This window comes from Diorhabda sublineata, chromosome 5 (assembly GCF_026230105.1).
Source record: "Diorhabda sublineata isolate icDioSubl1.1 chromosome 5, icDioSubl1.1, whole genome shotgun sequence".
NCBI classification, from domain to species: Eukaryota; Metazoa; Arthropoda; class Insecta; order Coleoptera; family Chrysomelidae; genus Diorhabda; species Diorhabda sublineata.
In genome coordinates, this window is record NC_079478.1 from 27,130,668 (window position 1) to 27,148,062 (window position 17,395).

The following is a 17,395-nucleotide window of genomic DNA, read 5'->3' on the forward strand; positions in this document are numbered from 1 at the left end:
TACCCAGTGTTCCGGGACTTGATGCAAAGAATACGAGAGTGAGTAGATTTAGTGATAAGAAAAATATTCTCATACGACTCCTCGTGTCTGACTTATAGGCCTTCAAATCTGCGAAATCAGAACTTATATTTGAGTATACATTTCTAAATTATACATTCGAACATTATGAGTTTCCAATAGATGATTACGTATGTCCAAGTAGTGTGGTGGACGGAATTAATAATGCTTCACTTCTATCTGAAGACCAGAGGTTACTCAGGTCCAATTGTCTTCGTAATTTTTACAGGGACAACCTGTACAATTTACACATGGAAAAAATTAAATTTACAATCAATTTGTTAAGAAAAAGGTACTCTTTGTTCAACGCAATTGATTTTATGGTTAAGGAGATATGTAGATTTTAAGATCGTTGTACATGCCAATACTATACTAACTTATTGTCGAAGACACTTTGAATACGACGTCATAATTATTGATGACAGGTTTTGAGAAGATTGACAGCAAACATTAACAAATTGAGTCGTTTGCTATCTTGTATAGGCTGTCCCTGTAAAAGTTACGGGTCATTAAACATTGGGGATGAGCCACCCCTCTAGCCTTCAGATAGTAGTGTGGAATTATTTATTGCGTCAAACACACTGCATCGAAATACATAATCACCCATTAAAAATTCATAATGTTCGAATGTATAAGCTATAAAATATACTTAATCATATTTTCTGATTTCACAACTAGAGAGACACCTAAGGCCTAGATATTTTTCACGTCATCTACTCACCTCCCGAATTTTTTGACATGAAGTCTCGGAACACCAAGTATATTAGCATACAAAATTCTAATAGAAAATCTTTAGAACATTAATAAAATTTATCGATGGATTCCACATACTATTCATCTTTAAAGCCGTTAGAATTTATTATGAAATTATATATGCAGTGAAATAACTGTGAGGCCTCGTAACATATGTCGTAACAATTCAAATACTGTTCTCCTCGAGTAATAGCAGTTTTTCCAAAATGAAAACACCAAGTTATGTAACAAATGATTTTTTTTATTGCAACAAATATCAACAAAACAAAATATGAATAAATAATAGAATGAAATAAATTAAAAGATGAAACTTCATAAATAAAATAGAACACCAATATGGTGTGACATTTTAAAAATCACAATTTAGTTAGATGGAATATGGGCGCTGTAGGCTAGATTCTGGGCAGCATGTGCATCAAAAGTTCTGCCCCATCCGCCACCTCCGTGAGCATCATAGCCTCCTCCAGAATGGCTGTGTTCTACATGATGCTCATGATGAGGCTGGGCCACAACTTCGTAAGTTACGTGTTTCTCACCTCCGCTCAACAATTTCTTCAAACCGATGACAACGGCCAATACCAGAGCAAGCTGAAAAGAAATATAAAAATAAATTCCTATATCTGTCTTTTTTAAATATATATAAACATTTCATGAATCTATGGATAATTATTGAAGAGTACGAAAAATAAGGCTAGGTAACTATGTAGATAGTGTAGATAAGAAAGCAATTCCGAATTTAATTGATTTGTGGGAAGAGAGTTTCACAAAACTCATATTGGTCAACTCGAAAGGAATATAATACTATCACAGAAAAAACAAGTATTCAATATTCTTAAAAGAAATTGTCATAAGATCAGAATTATAGGATACATTTTGAATAATAAATGTTAATGAATAACATAGATATTGTAAGTGATGAGTTAGTGTAAGATTCATATCTTCGAATAATAGTTATAGAGTGAAGGTATAAAATTAGAAAAGTAACCAGAATCCATTAACTAGGAGTGCCTTGAACCTAAGCAGTTGTTTCTTATCTCGAGGTTACTTATTTCAGATCATCAATAATTAGGAAAGTAGGCTTCAACCTTATCAATTATTGAATTCTAAGGTTAGATATCTAGAATACCGCACAAACCAAACGTTCAATGGAGAAAATAATCATGTAATATGTTGAGTGAATATGGAAAGAAAATTTTTTCGGATATTAACCCTTGTGAATTATATGTAAATAAACATGCCCATTACTCGCTCACGTCATGTAATCCTTAAGTGATTGGACAGCTTTCTCATTCCTTACTTCCCAATTTCTACAGCAATTTAGACGAACAGAAGAAATTAAAACCAGTGTATGTTAGACGCCACTTTTCTATTGGTGTGAGTATTTTCACATTATAATTAATATAATAAAACAGTAGTTTGATGAAGTCGAAGATGACGCAAGTGATATAGAGGAAATCCTATGAGATGAGTTTTTGCGATCCAAACATGATAGTGCCTCTGACGTTTCAGGAAACGATGCAGAGGACACTGTTAGTGGAAACAGGGCCTCGAAAAATTTGGAAAACGAAAATAGGGAAAGTGAAAATGCCCAATGTCAGAAAGAAAGGCAAAAGCCTGGAATTATTGCGTACTATAACTACGATGGTCATTAACAGATCTTCAAAAGCATTCATACTGTGGAGAAAAATAATCACTTGCGAGAAAATTAGCAAATAAATTATCAGAGGAACATATGAGAAGGTGTTATATAATACTCGCATAGCACTTAGCGTGAGCTATTTATCGAATAACCAGATATGTTTGAGTAAAGTACAGGCTCCCAATTTGCTTACAATGCTCAAAACTGCTGTATGATTCATGCATTTCTAAAAGTGGAAGTCAGTTTTGTTGCTTTGTTTATTTTCCTAGCACTCACATATAGTAGTGATAGGAAACAAGTGATGTCATAATCTAGACATGTGAATTGTTTAAACATTGATTAAGCACTAGTTGCTTGATATTCATTAATTATCTACTCACTTTAGCAAATTCAAGTACCACCTAGCGCGAAACAAATTGCCTAACTACTAGTGAATTTCACAAAAGAAAATAATTTGTAATGAAATGGTTTTTGTATATATGCATCTCTTTCACATCAATGTGAAATGTCATTTAGCACAATGGTGATTCGAATGTACAAATATACTCACCAATCAATAAGCAATTTCTTAGAATAATAACTAATTGCTGAAATTATTTCAATTAACGTTATATTTTAATATTACTTTATACCTCTGCAGACATTATAAAAATGATAGAATGTGCTTCTGACATTTATTTAATTGATTTTAAATCATTAACTATAAGCTGAATCATTATATACTCCGTTTAAATTCACTTTGCCACAAATTTTATGTCAAGCAAGATGATCAATATGTAATATAATCATAAGAATGTGTATTTATTCATAATTCAACTTACTTTGCTGACGAGAAGAGCTTTTCCTACGAGTAATACTAATGCTTTGAAGGCTAATGCTTTTAATAAACCAATTTTCATTGCTGCAGCAGCCAAAAGAGCGTATATTCCGCTACCACCTTTGGATTTCTTCTTTCTACCTTCTTCGATTCCATTACTATTGGGTTTTAATGAGAGACCAAGGTTTAGACTTCCATCTTTGTCTGAACTTCCAGCCACAACTAGATCAGCACCATCAATCACCTATTAAAATAATTAATCTTCAGAAAAATTTCGTCACGTTGTAATGGATTTTATATGACAAAGATTCATATAGTGTTGAATCAGTTACATCAATTACAAACTCTCATGTTGAAAATCTATTCTAGTATAATTGGTTAGTTATCCTATCATCAAAGTCAAGAAGGTAAAATATATTCATGTTTTATTATAGTCTATAGCCTACACAGTTGTATATTTATATATAAGCAGTAAATAACGAATTAAGAAGTAGAAGAGACAATTTAGTTCTAGGTTAAAATGCCACTTAACGAGTTGGAATTTCAGATTAACAACATCTGACACACCTTATAACACTTAACCTTTTTCTTACGATGTATATCTAGATTATTTTAGCTTTCTTTCGATGTATTTTCTCTCAATTCAATTTAAATGTCTTGTGAACAAAATTGAAATGAACAATCTTTTAAATATTTTAAAGGGAAACTAGCATGTTGCTGAAACTCAACTGTACATAATCCAATTTAGTAAATGTGAAAACCTAGCAGTTTGTAGTTAGTTGAAACACGTTTGCAAGGTTCATTTCTCGACAAAATTGAATTAAACAAATTATTTGCAACAAGTCGAGTAATCATGATGGGCACCCTGTTGTTTTTTCTCTCGCACAATCCATCTGCCTTTATATCTATCCTTTAGTCTTTAATCGAAAGTGATTAATGTGGTGGAGCTCCATCTCTTTCGGAACGAACAATATCTTTTTGAAAAATCATGTTAACAATCGCAATAATTTGAGCTCTAGAAGTTATTATTAATGCGATCATTATTCATTTGATTTGATTCGAGTAATCACACGCTAAATTTGCCTCAATGATCAAGGATCAAATTACTGTTCCCAAAATATCAGCTCAATCGATAGTTTTTTTTTAATATCATAAATGACATTAACAAAATTGTTGAGCTCCAGCTCCAACGTTAATGCTCAGTGGGAAAAAACGATTTATCATTAGTTAACTGTTGGGAGCGCTGAATGCCATAATAAGATTTCAAAAAATCTCCAGAAAGGCAGAGTTACATCTAAACAAAACAATAATAAGACCAACAGTGAGCTACAGAGGCGAAACATGGATTCTTAACAAAGCAGAGGGAAAGAAGCTAGACATATGGGAAAGAAAAATATTTAGGAGGATACTAGGCAGTGAAAAGGAGGGAGATTTATTGCTGACGAGAACAAATAATGACATTATGAATCTATTTGGAGAACCTGAACTAAGCAAAATAGTGGCTGGGTCACATACACATAATGCCAGATTTTGGAGTAACAAAAAAAAGTGGACATAGAACTAGGAGGAACAAGAAAAAAAGGAATATCAAGGAAAATATTTTACGCAGAGGTGATGGAAGACCTAAGAGAGAGAGGAATGCAAGACTGGAAAGCGGAAGCAAAAAATAGAAAAGAGTGGAAAGGAAACACTTCAATACTATGGTCCTAAAAGGTCTAAGTGAAGCACCTATATATTCGGGAGACGGTTGGACAGGTGAGTTCTGCAGTAAGGGTGCCCAAATTTTAGCTACTTGCTCCAAAATTCGGCGATCATTTATTTTTTATAATACTCATTATAGCCGTCAATTTTAGGAATTATTTGTACTTCAAGTTATATAAGTACCCATCTAATTATTCATAATCTGAAATTAAATTATTGTTAGAGAAATTTTGTGGACAAAAATTGGTGTCGAGAATGATATGGAAGATATTTTAAGGAAAATCACAAGAATGAGCTCATTGTTTCTAGGCATGACGTGTAATAATGGAAAATAATAATATATATTATGTTACATTTTTCTAGATATTAAAGTTGAAAATACCGTTTGCCATACGTCTTTTGAGTCATGCATTTTAATGCACTGAAATAATTTCAGAAAAAGTTGCCTAAAAATCATTAAAGGTGAGAAGTAATGTATTTTTTGATATTTTTAAAAATGTAAGATCAGACTCAGCTGGTATGGTAATGTACAGAGGATGAGTGAGTGAATAAACCAAAACAAATAATGATTTGGATCCCACTGGAACGTCGAAAACAAAGAAGAATGAAAATGAACTGGATAAAAGGAGTAAGAAAGACAATGTCTACAGGAGATTTCAGACTAGAGGATTAGAAGGACCAATAGAAATGAAGACTGGGCACTGCTAGGCACTGCATATATCGTGTTGGGTGTTGTGACTGCTCAAATTAAAGAATTATTTTGAGAGTTTACAACTTCTTTCAAACTCAAAGTCGCCTTGGACCACACATGTACTTGAATATCGAATTTTTCCTGAAAATTGATCCATAACATAAGGAAAATAAAAACAATCGAAATAAATCGAATGAAACCCTTAGAGAATAGTAGAAATACCTAGTTTGTAGCAAATCGAAATATGTGGCAAAAAAGCTTGGTATGGCAGCATAGCAACAGTTCTACTCCAGTTTTTAAAGAGGGAACGTAATAATCAACTTAATATATAAACAAAGGTGAGAGGGAACCTTTTAATCACGAGTATTTTTGTGAAGAGTTTCATTCAATGAGGAAAAAGAATAAAGAAGTAATCTGACGATATATGCGTTCTGATGTACATCGGTATATTTTGGAGGGAATATTATTAATAATAATAATTGAAGTGAATGTATGAATTTCTCAGCCTGTAAGAATATAAGATTGAATAAATTATTTTTAGTTAATAAAAATGAACGTTTCTATTAATGAGATCACTAAGTGGACTAGAAGCAATACTTTGACGATAAAAAACATGTTTATATTAATAAATCAGTAATAATTTTTATAATGAAAAGTGGAATAATATTTATTTTTTGCTCCAATCTTATTGATATAATAAGAATGTGAGAAATTACTGCTTAAATAACCATTTTTTTATTGTGATAACTATATCCAAAAAGTTAATATGAAGAAGATAATATTATACCATTGATTCGCAGAACACAATGACAATATTAGAAAGGATAAAACAGTATTTTTGAAGAAGGATAAAAAGCTGAATTTGTTGAGAGTATTTTCTGGTAACGACAGAATAATTCAACACGACTTTCATCAAAATCTAGTGTGAATATATCAGCATTTGCTGAAAATCGAGATATGAGAGGAGTCAAGTTAATTTAGCGAAGTGTTACAATATCTTTGAGTTAGTGAAACCACAACTACAGAAAAGATAATATAGGCGATGAGATAGAATTGATTTTAGTAAGAAATTCCAACAAAAATGTGCGCAAATGTTATTTTTTAAAAGTTTTGTCTTCATAATTCATGTTTACGTCTCTCGGTGTATTTATAATAGCTCAATGTAAATCGATGTAATGAAACCGTTGAAAATTGTCTTTGAATTAATGAATATTAGATTTTATTCAAATTTAAATTATTACGTAACTTCAATGGTTTGCCCTGAAAAATTGGTAGACACGGCCTTTTGAGCTGAAGCCCTCGATATGGTTGGCTGCCCAAGTTCTCGTATGAACTTAAAAACCAGTAATATTCTCAGTGTATCAAATCAGCTACTTATGAATTATCTTAATAATTTCATGTTACTATAACATAAACAACAACAACATTATACTTTATAAATAATAACATGTATCAATTATCTCAATCGAAAATAAAAAACGGCTAACATTATCATGGGTAAAAAAATTACATCTACAAATTGAAATAATATCAAATTACAATCCATTTACCAGTTAAGTAATTCATTTGAAAAGTTTTTCGATAAATTTCTCCAAAGTCATGTTTTTAACGATTTCCCTTTCACCATCTAGTCTTGAACAATGAAGTTCATTACCTCAATCTCATACACTGGAAAGTTATAAGGTCGTTTTATTTAAGTAGAACGTTCTCATGGCTTTTTGTATCACCTACCCAGTTTCTCCTATGGTCGAAGTTCAAGTTGATCGTAACGATTCTCACAGATATGTTTTCATCGGGTGAATTTAATACGAAAAATAAAACCGTTAACAGCCTCAAGCAATCTACTGTTTATCGGTTGTAATTTTTGTTCGAGATGAATATATGGAATATTTATATTTGTTAATTACATATTTCACAAAATAAAAATATCAAGTTTATCTACACAGTGTCTTCTGAATATATTTTTCAATATGTTAAGTATGCCAATATCTACTGCATGAAAATAAGATTAGCATGCAGCAAGTTTCTTATATAAGATAAAAATGTGGCTTAAAGGATCTAACGAGAGAAAGAAAATATAAGCTCGGATGCTTCCGAGAGGGTTTCCGTTTATAAGGAACATTGTTGAATCTGAATCGCTAATTATATGGTATAATGAACTTTAACACAGACTTCTATATTTCAAAAGCCATACATCGCAAAACTTTCGGAAATGGAAATACTGGAAGGAACAGGAATGTTTATGAAGGCAAGGTGCATGAAAATCGAGCTCTTTCAGCATCTACTTGGATGATTTTATTCTCTAGTAGTGTTTTGAGTTTATAAAAAAATATGAAATGAGAATCGGGACATCATATATTTTTATTTTAGTATTAATGTTATTTGATTTTGATCGTGTATATAATTATATGTTTTATGGATATTGGGGAACTACAGATTTAACAACTTTGGAGAGGGTCGTTTCTGAGGTCGAATATGTGAGTCAGAAGAGAATATGGAAAAATTTCGCTGTCCAAATTTATTTTTCTGCTATATAATCAATCATCATATATCTTCAATTTGGAAATACTGTTGCTATAACCTTATTCACCAGGGAACATTGTCTAGCCTATATTCATGATTATTTATATAGTTATAATGGGGTCCTAAGTTTCATCTACAGTACGATATATTGCCAGAAAAATTCTCTTGAATTAGGTTTATTGGTAGATAAACACTCGTTTAAATTAAAAAACGCATGATCATTTGATCATTATTAAGCAATCATGCAACTACCCCGTACATAAATTTTTTATTCGCAATCTTTTATGCATACCCGTTAGGTTGAACTGTTTACATGATTATATCATAAACTTTCATTTATTCGACGATGACTACGAGCATTCTAGACGTTACGCATCATCCCTGTTTATTTACCCACTTTTGGAAGAAGTGAAATTTGAACATGTGAAGTTAAAAAGTGTAGTGTCCAATCTGTGAAAAGTCAAATTTCCGTCAACCAGCTTTCCTATGAAAACCAAAGTCCCATTTATAAAAATGAATATGTGAAAAACTATAATGTTAATCTTTGTTACGTACTTGGGGACATTAAAAAGACATAACAATGAAAACATTATGTCCCTCAACATCACTGTACGTACCCAAACAACAGCTTAATAGAATCCTACTATCGGAGTAGCATTTAACGCCCTTTGAAACTGTTTTTGGAAACCTTTCACAATGTAAGGTTAATACCCAACACTATCATCCTTTCTTTCTTTGTTTTTTGAGTAGTTTGTATTTATATTATCATTCAATGCGTAATTAATATGACACATGGGGAATCCATGTTTGGATATTGATTACATTTTTATCAAGAAATGATTTACAATATGACAGATTTTGAATATAATATGGGACAAAAAAACAATTCCTGAAGAAATACACCAATGCAATGCTTAAAAACTCTGAAAATGATTGATCAAATCAAACAAATACTACTACTTATCAAAACACATAATTATCTATAAACAAATGAAATCAAGATACATTCACAATTTTTGGTGTGAAGGAAAATCGATTTGAGATTGATTATATCCATTTCTTCTGAGGATCTACATCACTACAAAAAGATTTCGAATATAGGACAGAGTATAGCAATTTAGAAAAATAAGGGTCTCCAGTCCTCTTTTCAAACGTTTTCGATAATAAGAAAAGCGAAGCCATTGTTCAAAGTAGTAGGAGTAATAAAATCAAACAAATATTCATCAACACCCAAACAACAGAATGCTCTTTCAAATTTTGCTGTGTCGAAGATAATTGTTTTATTGGTAGCTAAATAATAGTAATTCTGAACTTAAGTCTCATTACATCCATTATTATTTGATGATTTGATTATATTTATGTGTTTGGGTTGAGTATCTGGCATTTAAATCCAAAACTAATACAAACACTGAAGAAAATTTTTACAATGTAAGGCTGATATTCGAGACAATCATCAATATAAATCTTTCTTTGCCTCCTGGGCATTCTTTATTGACAAATTCGAATATAATATGAAACAAAAAATACATTTTGACGATATTAGATGAGAAAAGCTAGAAAAGGTAACAGCAATGCTCGAAAACTCCGGAGGTAATTAATTACATCAAACAAATATTTATATGAAAAAATGTAAACTGCTTTTCTTAATTTTGCATCGTGGAAAATTATTATTGTAGTTGAAGAGTTATAATTCCCTCCAGTTACGATTGAATCTGATTATATTCATCATTATTTGATCATATCTGTTGATACATATAGCAGAAATAAGTGACCGGCATTAAAATAACTAATATCAGAAGAAAGATTATTATATCTTTCTTTGGTAACCAGTGAAACATTATATGAATCTTTTCTCAAGTTTTATTGGTAATTGAGCAAACATATGATACTTACCTTCCATTTTAAAGATCTTGTCTTAACAAAATTGAGAGCTTTATTCATCAATACTTCGTAAAGCTGTTCTTCTTCAGGAATTTTTTCGATCTCGTTCAAGCTTCTCGATGATTCTACATTGACAGTTTCTGTTGAAGTTTGACTTATTTCGATATCTCCCAATTCAATGTAGGATTTTTTCAAGAGTCTGTTGAAATAGTTCACCAATTTAAGCATCATGCACGAACTGATATCTTGATTGGAGCATTTCACGTTCAGTTTCTTAAATAATGATTCTTCTATTGTTGACTTCTCCGAATTAACCTGCAAAAAGTATATTTCATGAGATGTCATATCGATATTATAATTGAGGGAGCAAAACTGATCAAATTACATAATTAACAAGTTGATATAAACATCTAGTAATTTTTCAACGACGAATCTTCGTTTCAAGCAGACAATATTTGACAAAATAATGAGTAATGGTTGTGGAGCAGGAATTACAATTTATTCATAATGAAAAATTGAAAATCTAATCCAAAACTAGTAATACTAATTTGTAATTTGAGATTTTCTATGAAAAATTTGTGACATACAAATAGTCAAGTGGGAATTCCAAAATATCCGATATTTGAGAATCATACATTTCAGGCGAGCACACAGTGTAGGGATATCCTATACCACTTGTATACGAGTGAAAAAAGATACTCTTATAGACGATATTGCAATATTATCAGAAGGAACAAGGCAAGAAAAAGATGTGAAAAAACTACGGGTATCAATAAATGGAATAGAATCATTGACAAAAAGAGTGGAGGATGAAATAAATGAAGCTATATCAACACTCGTGGATTTCAGATATAAAGTTCAACAAGATATATTTATAAATAATAACGAATTCCATTAACAAACAGAACAATAGTAAGTAAAATGCTGTAAAACTCGTATTAAAAAAACTGTTTGTACACAACAAGCTTTTGCTTTATGAACCATCTGGTCGTATAATCTTCAGCTATAGGGCTGGTCTGGTCAAAGTAATCTGCAAATCAAACATTTTAGAAGAAGGTAGTGAGGAATTTAGCGAATGCACATCAGTACATTCTAAAAGGTAGCCTTCATAAGGATCTAATACTGGATATAATAACGATAGTTACTGTCAATTTTGGATAGGGACATGAACGACTTCAGATAATCCAGCTTCTTGACACTGCATTAGACGACTTTAGAGGATTGAAGCTTTCGAGTGAGTATAATGAGACAGTCAAATCCGAGTACCCTCTGTGTTGAAATAGACATTTATGATTGTACAAAATGTATCAGAAACCCAGTGATGATTTTGATTCAACGCAAGGGTAATAAAAAATAGAATGGGAATAATTTTTTTCAATAGGGAAGATTTTGGCCTCGGTTGGATATAGTGGATAAATTTAGAGGAGGACTAATAAAGGATTAATTGAAAACGCATCCAATTAATTTTACATATTTAACGTGGTCCACTTAATCGACTAACTGCTCCATTCAACCAAATTTAATATGCGTATTTCTACCACGCACTATAAATTTCCTCATATAATGAGTATTTCATGTTAATAATGGCACGATTAAAATTATAATGAAAATTCGTTGTACTACAAAAAAAATCATTTTGGGAATTAAGGTTTATTTAATAATAATAACATATCGCTTATTTATGTCAATAGAGCGAGTGAAAAGAAGGCATGATTGAGACAATTATACTGGAGCCAAGTTGTATATGATAGATATGATATTTGTAGATATTGCAGGTAACAAAACTGATATCTATCGAATAAACGGTGACCATTGACGATATGCTAATTCTGTCGACAGCTAACGCATTCAACAACACCATATGGAATGCGTCATCGTCGCAATTGGGAAAATGAGTGTAATATATTATATAGCGTCTCAGTGGCATAGAGCGATTACAGATCTGTAATACAGCCTGTTGATTTATAACAGTGATAACCTTTTTTATCCGGAGCTGTACCCCAGTTCCCCTGATTACAATTATCAAATTCTTTGTATTTTATATTTTTTGTATTTACAATCTTGACTGTTTTATTTTGTACACGAAAAATCCATATAACTGGATTCATTACTTTCAAGAGATCAGCTCAAAAATACTTGGTTCAATGATAATCTATCATTGCATTAAAATGATTTCTTATAAATTTTCCATTGATTTATGTGAATGTGGAATCTAAGACTAGAAATCTAGGAATTTCTAGAATTCCTGGATTGTTAATTTATATCTTGTCATTGCTTTCATCTTCAATATAACAAGCGAAGTATTTTTCATGTAAAAAGCAAGCTCAAGTGGGTTAATCCTATTACACTCGAGTAGTTCGAGTGTTGCCTTCCATGTTGAAATGCCTGTTGATATTGTTCTTGAGCTTCTGGGCGTCTAGGTGTTCACGAGCCTCGTCTGTCTGTCGAATAGGTTTTGCGAACACTGCTCTAGGTGGGATTACGTTTAATATCTTGAAATAAGAGAATTTGTCGTGGAAATATCGGTATAACAGATTCAGGTAAGCGATATTTCATCTGTACTTTGAACTATCATACTTTGGGTTGCCTATAGGTCGAATTGCTCTCTTCTTTATTCAATCCCGTAGTAATGATTTGAAACCGATATTAAAATGTGCGAGAAATTCTCCAAAGTTTGACGAATCTGGGCCTTGTAGAAGATTAGAAGCTGTTACGAATTATAAAGTTGTTTGGTCTTAGAGAGGCCACCAAGTTTTTGTAAAGCTACCTTAGCTAAATGGACCACGTGACTATATCATGACATATTACTCCTAACGTCAAAAACCGATAAGCGAATTAGTGGTGATGGCGATGGATGATGATGATGGATGATAATGACGGTGATCGCCAGACATACCAGAGCTATATATTGGGTTCATAATATTGTCGAGTAGACCGTGGATGTAATGAAGAAAGAGAATACGTAACAAGATGCAACGCTGTTGTCCTCAAGCGATAACAATGGTTGACAAAATATCCAACAATAAGGTCCAATCTCCATAGTACCAAATACATACTAAGTAGAATCCTTCAGATTCAGATTCTACTTTTTAACTTTATTTTAATAAAACTTCATATTTACTTTAAATACCACTGTTTATAAAATATAGTTTATGCCAACTATAGAAAGTAAATCATAGGATACATTGTATTTTTTGTTTGTATCTGTTGAAAACCGCATCTATCTTTTTTTTACATAAATACTCCTCCTATTTATTTATCGTGATACAGAGAAATCATGCAAAAGACATGGCTATATTAAAAACAAGGAAATCTATGTCATCATTTACCAGTTGTGATAGATTTTAGAAAAAACACTATCGTTGTTTACCTACACTTATCATTTCATAAAATGTGTAATCATATCTTGATTCAATGACATATATTAGCTCAAACAATTGAAATTGTTGTTATTCTCTTAATGCCATAATTAATCACAAACCGAATAGATGTTTTATTCTTTCAAGGTAGTCAGTCGATTTGTTATGATCTTTTGGTAAAGTTTCGATAATTCAGATTAGTGTGCATCTTATTTTTAATTCTTCTAAAAATATCTCTAATAACAGTTGAAGAAACATAAGTATGAATTCAAATGTCAATCAACAAGCTATTCACCGATATCCGAAAGTAACCAAGGTTGAAAAGAACTTTTTGCAAATGATTTGGAGAGGTGAAACGTAAAAAATATCCTCAATGGACTCAAGAAGAATATTTTAACAACAAAAATTCTCTAAAAAATTTCACAAAAAAATCGCTATTGAGCCTATAACTCCAACTGAATAATAAACCGTATTCCCAAAAATCAACTGGATACCGACAAACAGACAAATTATTATCCTTTCATTTTTAAGAAAAACTTATTATGAAATTTGAATTAAATGTTCTGTCCAATGCCTGTTATTAGTTATTTTCCGAAGTGGCTTATAAAACATTTCCGATTTATTTTCGGAACATGGGTTTCAATTCGTTATGCCAGAGCTGTGAGGCAAAGGCTGCACGAGCATCATTACATCCAGTCCGTCTAAGTAGTCCCTTGATGGATTCGTCAAGCAAATTTCTAGATCAAATTATTCTCGAGTGCTTTCACTGCAGACTAATCACATGAAAAGTTCACGCAGACATTACTTTTTTATCATTAAATTATTGTGAAATTTTTGAAGCATACTGAATCCTGCAACGTAGATAATATGCATAAAAAATCGTGTATAATAAATCTCTGTATTGGACTACAAAAATGTATGTCCTCAAAACTAAAAACTTTTTACACTCTTAACTTGAAGCAGTCACACTGTATATTATATATAGCTTTTTATTTATGCTATGAGTGATAATTTTTCAATCTTTAGAACACTTTATATCAATAATTCCATATAATTTATGTATAGAGATTTTGAAGTTTCCGGAAAACTAGATATAAAAAAAATTACTAGAATAAGATAATGCATCTCACGTAATCTATTGGTTTTGACGTTTTTTTTTTGTAATATTTCTGGATTTTTGTTACAATTCACAATACGATTGAAAACCATACTTACCTCTCATTTTCTTAATAATTTGTCTAAAAACTGATATTTTTCATGAATACATATTTTGATTAATTATTTGATTAATAGAATATTCATGTTATTTCCAATCTATAATTGACGTATATTTAGTATAACATTATAATAATATGTGTGTTTGTAGATAACTAATGTGTCGTATATTTGAATTTTTTTCTCCTGAGTTGAATAAAGAAAATAATAAATATCGTTATAATTGAAAAATGTTTCGAATGCTCAACATTACATATATTTCAAAAAATATCTGTCATAAACAATAATTTTTCTTACCGAATTAATATGTTGGTCTTTCACATCGTCAACAACAGGACTTGCAAAAGCCGCTTGCAATAAAAGTCCGCTAATCACAACACAGAGCACTTGACAGTTCATTTTTCACAATAATACTTCCAACTGTTAATAAAAATAAAATTAATATTATTCGAATTATTAGTACTAAGGACCAAGCATGTCCAAAGTTACAATCGAAATGGGAACTTCCGAAGAAGAGGAAGTTTTTATATGATCAGAACACGCTAGTAGTATAGCAAGTATGTCATATGGACCAGTTGATGAGTGCCGGCAGCATGGGAAATAGGATCTCCTGCAGAATTGTTGCAAAGAATATTGTTTTATTTGGTCTTCTGTAACATAGGCGGATATGAGAACTTTCAATAAGGCAATAAACATGTTTCGAAAAGACATCAACGACGCTAAAGGAGTTTGTAATTTCAGTGAAAACTTAACAAGAAAGTTACTTTCTGAAGAAAATTGAATAGTTATAGAAAGTGTGATGAGTGAAATATATCGAAGGAAATGAGTGAAAAAGAAAAAATCATATTTTGAATTCGATTTAATTTTTCGGATCTCTAAAAAATAGGACGTCTAGGACGATACAATGGTTAAAATTATGATTCTTCTCAAAAAATAAACTGAAATTAACTAAAGAAAATTTGTTTGCGATAGTATGAACGTCTTACTTTTTCACCAATTCATTCAAAAACATATTCAAGTATTTTTATCTTTTGTGTCACAAAAAGTATATTCAAAATTTCTTACTTTATTCCGGTTACATCCAATTAAACTTGATTTTTCATGTTTATCAAGAGTAGTGATATTTTTATTTCCATAATAGAAAAACTGAAATTTTGAAAAAAGAAAAATACCGAAAATGTTAGGATAGCAATTTCTGTCGGCAGGACATCATTTGACAATTATTTGTAATATTTTCGTTAAAAATATTGAATGAGTTTTCATTGCTGATATACAATTTGAAGACATTATATTTCTATAGGAATTTGAGGTAACTATTCGTCTATTTCTATTTTAAAGGTATGGATTTATTGGACATGTGGGAACTACAAAAGAGACAATTTGGAAGTGGATCATTTCTGAGGAGAAATGTGTGAGATTAGAATTATCACATCAATACTTATAAATTAATCGGTGTTTTTTCTCAACTAGGGACCGAAATGAAATGAATTTCTAGATTTTTTTGAAGGAAAATCTTTTATTTGGTTATAAATATGATGATAAAAGATGATTATTTGTATGTATTAACATTTTAGAGTTTCAAATTATGAAAGAAATTGAAGATCAGTTGTAATGCTTCCACGTCAAGGAAAAGGATCATAAGAGAGATTTGAGTTCGAATTTTATATTATTGTTGTTAAAAAGATACATATATTTGTTCATTGCGTATGGAGAACTACCCTATATATAATTGATTTAGGTGGTATGTTATATATTGATATGCGGAATTACAAATAGAAAAGATTAATTTAAGATAAACTTTCATCAATATTGAACAACTGAGGTCATATCAACACTGCAATAAGAACATAAGCAGCTCAATCTGGAATTTGTATATAGGAATTATTTTGATATGGTGTAATTGTCAGTTTATGGAGTACTTATTAAAATATGAGAGCTCTGGAATAGTAACAAATTTTAGATCTTTTATGTTGATGTATTTCAGTTTTGCTTTCGTGAAACTCTGGGTCCTAATACTTACAGTTTCGCTGTTATTCAATAATAATATGTTTAGAGATGTGATACTAGGTGATTCATAACACTCAATATTGGTTTCCATCGATTGAATCATGATGCAATCAAGTGGCATTATTTGTTCAATATTTTATAACAATTAAAAAACCATTGCAAGGCAGAGACTATCATTCTTTCAAATTCAGTTTAACTGTAATGTATATGTATTTCTATGATGTTTCAGCACTTGATTAGAATTCAACAGTGAGATTAGAACAAACCAAGGTTCAATCGAGTCGGATTTTCTTGTAATTGTATGAGAGTATCAAAGAACCCCGCAAAATTTCCTTCTATCAACAAATAACATAATAAAACAACAATAAAAGTGCTATTTTATGGTTTAGACATGTTTCCCATCCAAACTCAGCTTTTATTGTATTTATTATCACATTTTTGCCCAAGATCCAAGGTTTTTCGAGTGAACCCACAAGAGGACACCCTTCGACATGGTAACTCTGCATATCACAAGCCAGAGCCGTGTTATACATCAGGGACAGCTGTAGAGAAGGCGAAGGACTACTTGAGTTAGATCTTTTCTTGCCGAAAAAGTTTGAAAAGGGTTTATCCGAGGCTGCGAAAGCACACACACATTAAGTCCAGACTAAGAAGACAATAGTGTATAGCCAACAGGTTAACTCTTAACAAAAAGATAAAAATCTTCCATAGAACTCAGGGGAGAAAAAGTAGTCTACGCGTGAAACTGTGAT

General features: G+C 31.2%; 1 protein-coding gene across 1 annotated transcript; it reads right to left on the bottom strand.

The window, feature by feature from the left end:
* Positions 1-1,173: 1,173 nt before the first annotated feature.
* LOC130444697 (uncharacterized) lies at positions 1,174-15,035 on the bottom strand. Its single transcript, XM_056779973.1, has 4 exons — positions 14,934-15,035; positions 10,075-10,377; positions 3,271-3,510; positions 1,174-1,398 (listed from the first exon to the last, which is right to left on the bottom strand). Exons 1-4 carry the CDS (start codon positions 15,033-15,035, stop codon positions 1,174-1,176), a joined length of 870 nt encoding a protein of 289 aa, XP_056635951.1.
* Between the last annotated feature and the right edge of the window lie 2,360 nt (positions 15,036-17,395).

Bases quoted from the DNA above. Each gene is read 5' to 3' on its own strand.
- LOC130444697 (XM_056779973.1), bottom strand. From the start codon at position 15,035: ATGAACTGTCAAGTGCTCTGTGTTGTGATTAGCGGACTTTTATTGCAA. The intron at 10,378-14,933 runs GTAAGAAAAATT...TACTTTTTGCAG, and splicing joins AAGACCAACATATTAATTCG to GTTAATTCGGAGAAGTCAAC. The intron at 3,511-10,074 runs GTAAGTATCATA...TTATTTTAATAG, and splicing joins CAAGATCTTTAAAATGGAAG to GTGATTGATGGTGCTGATCT.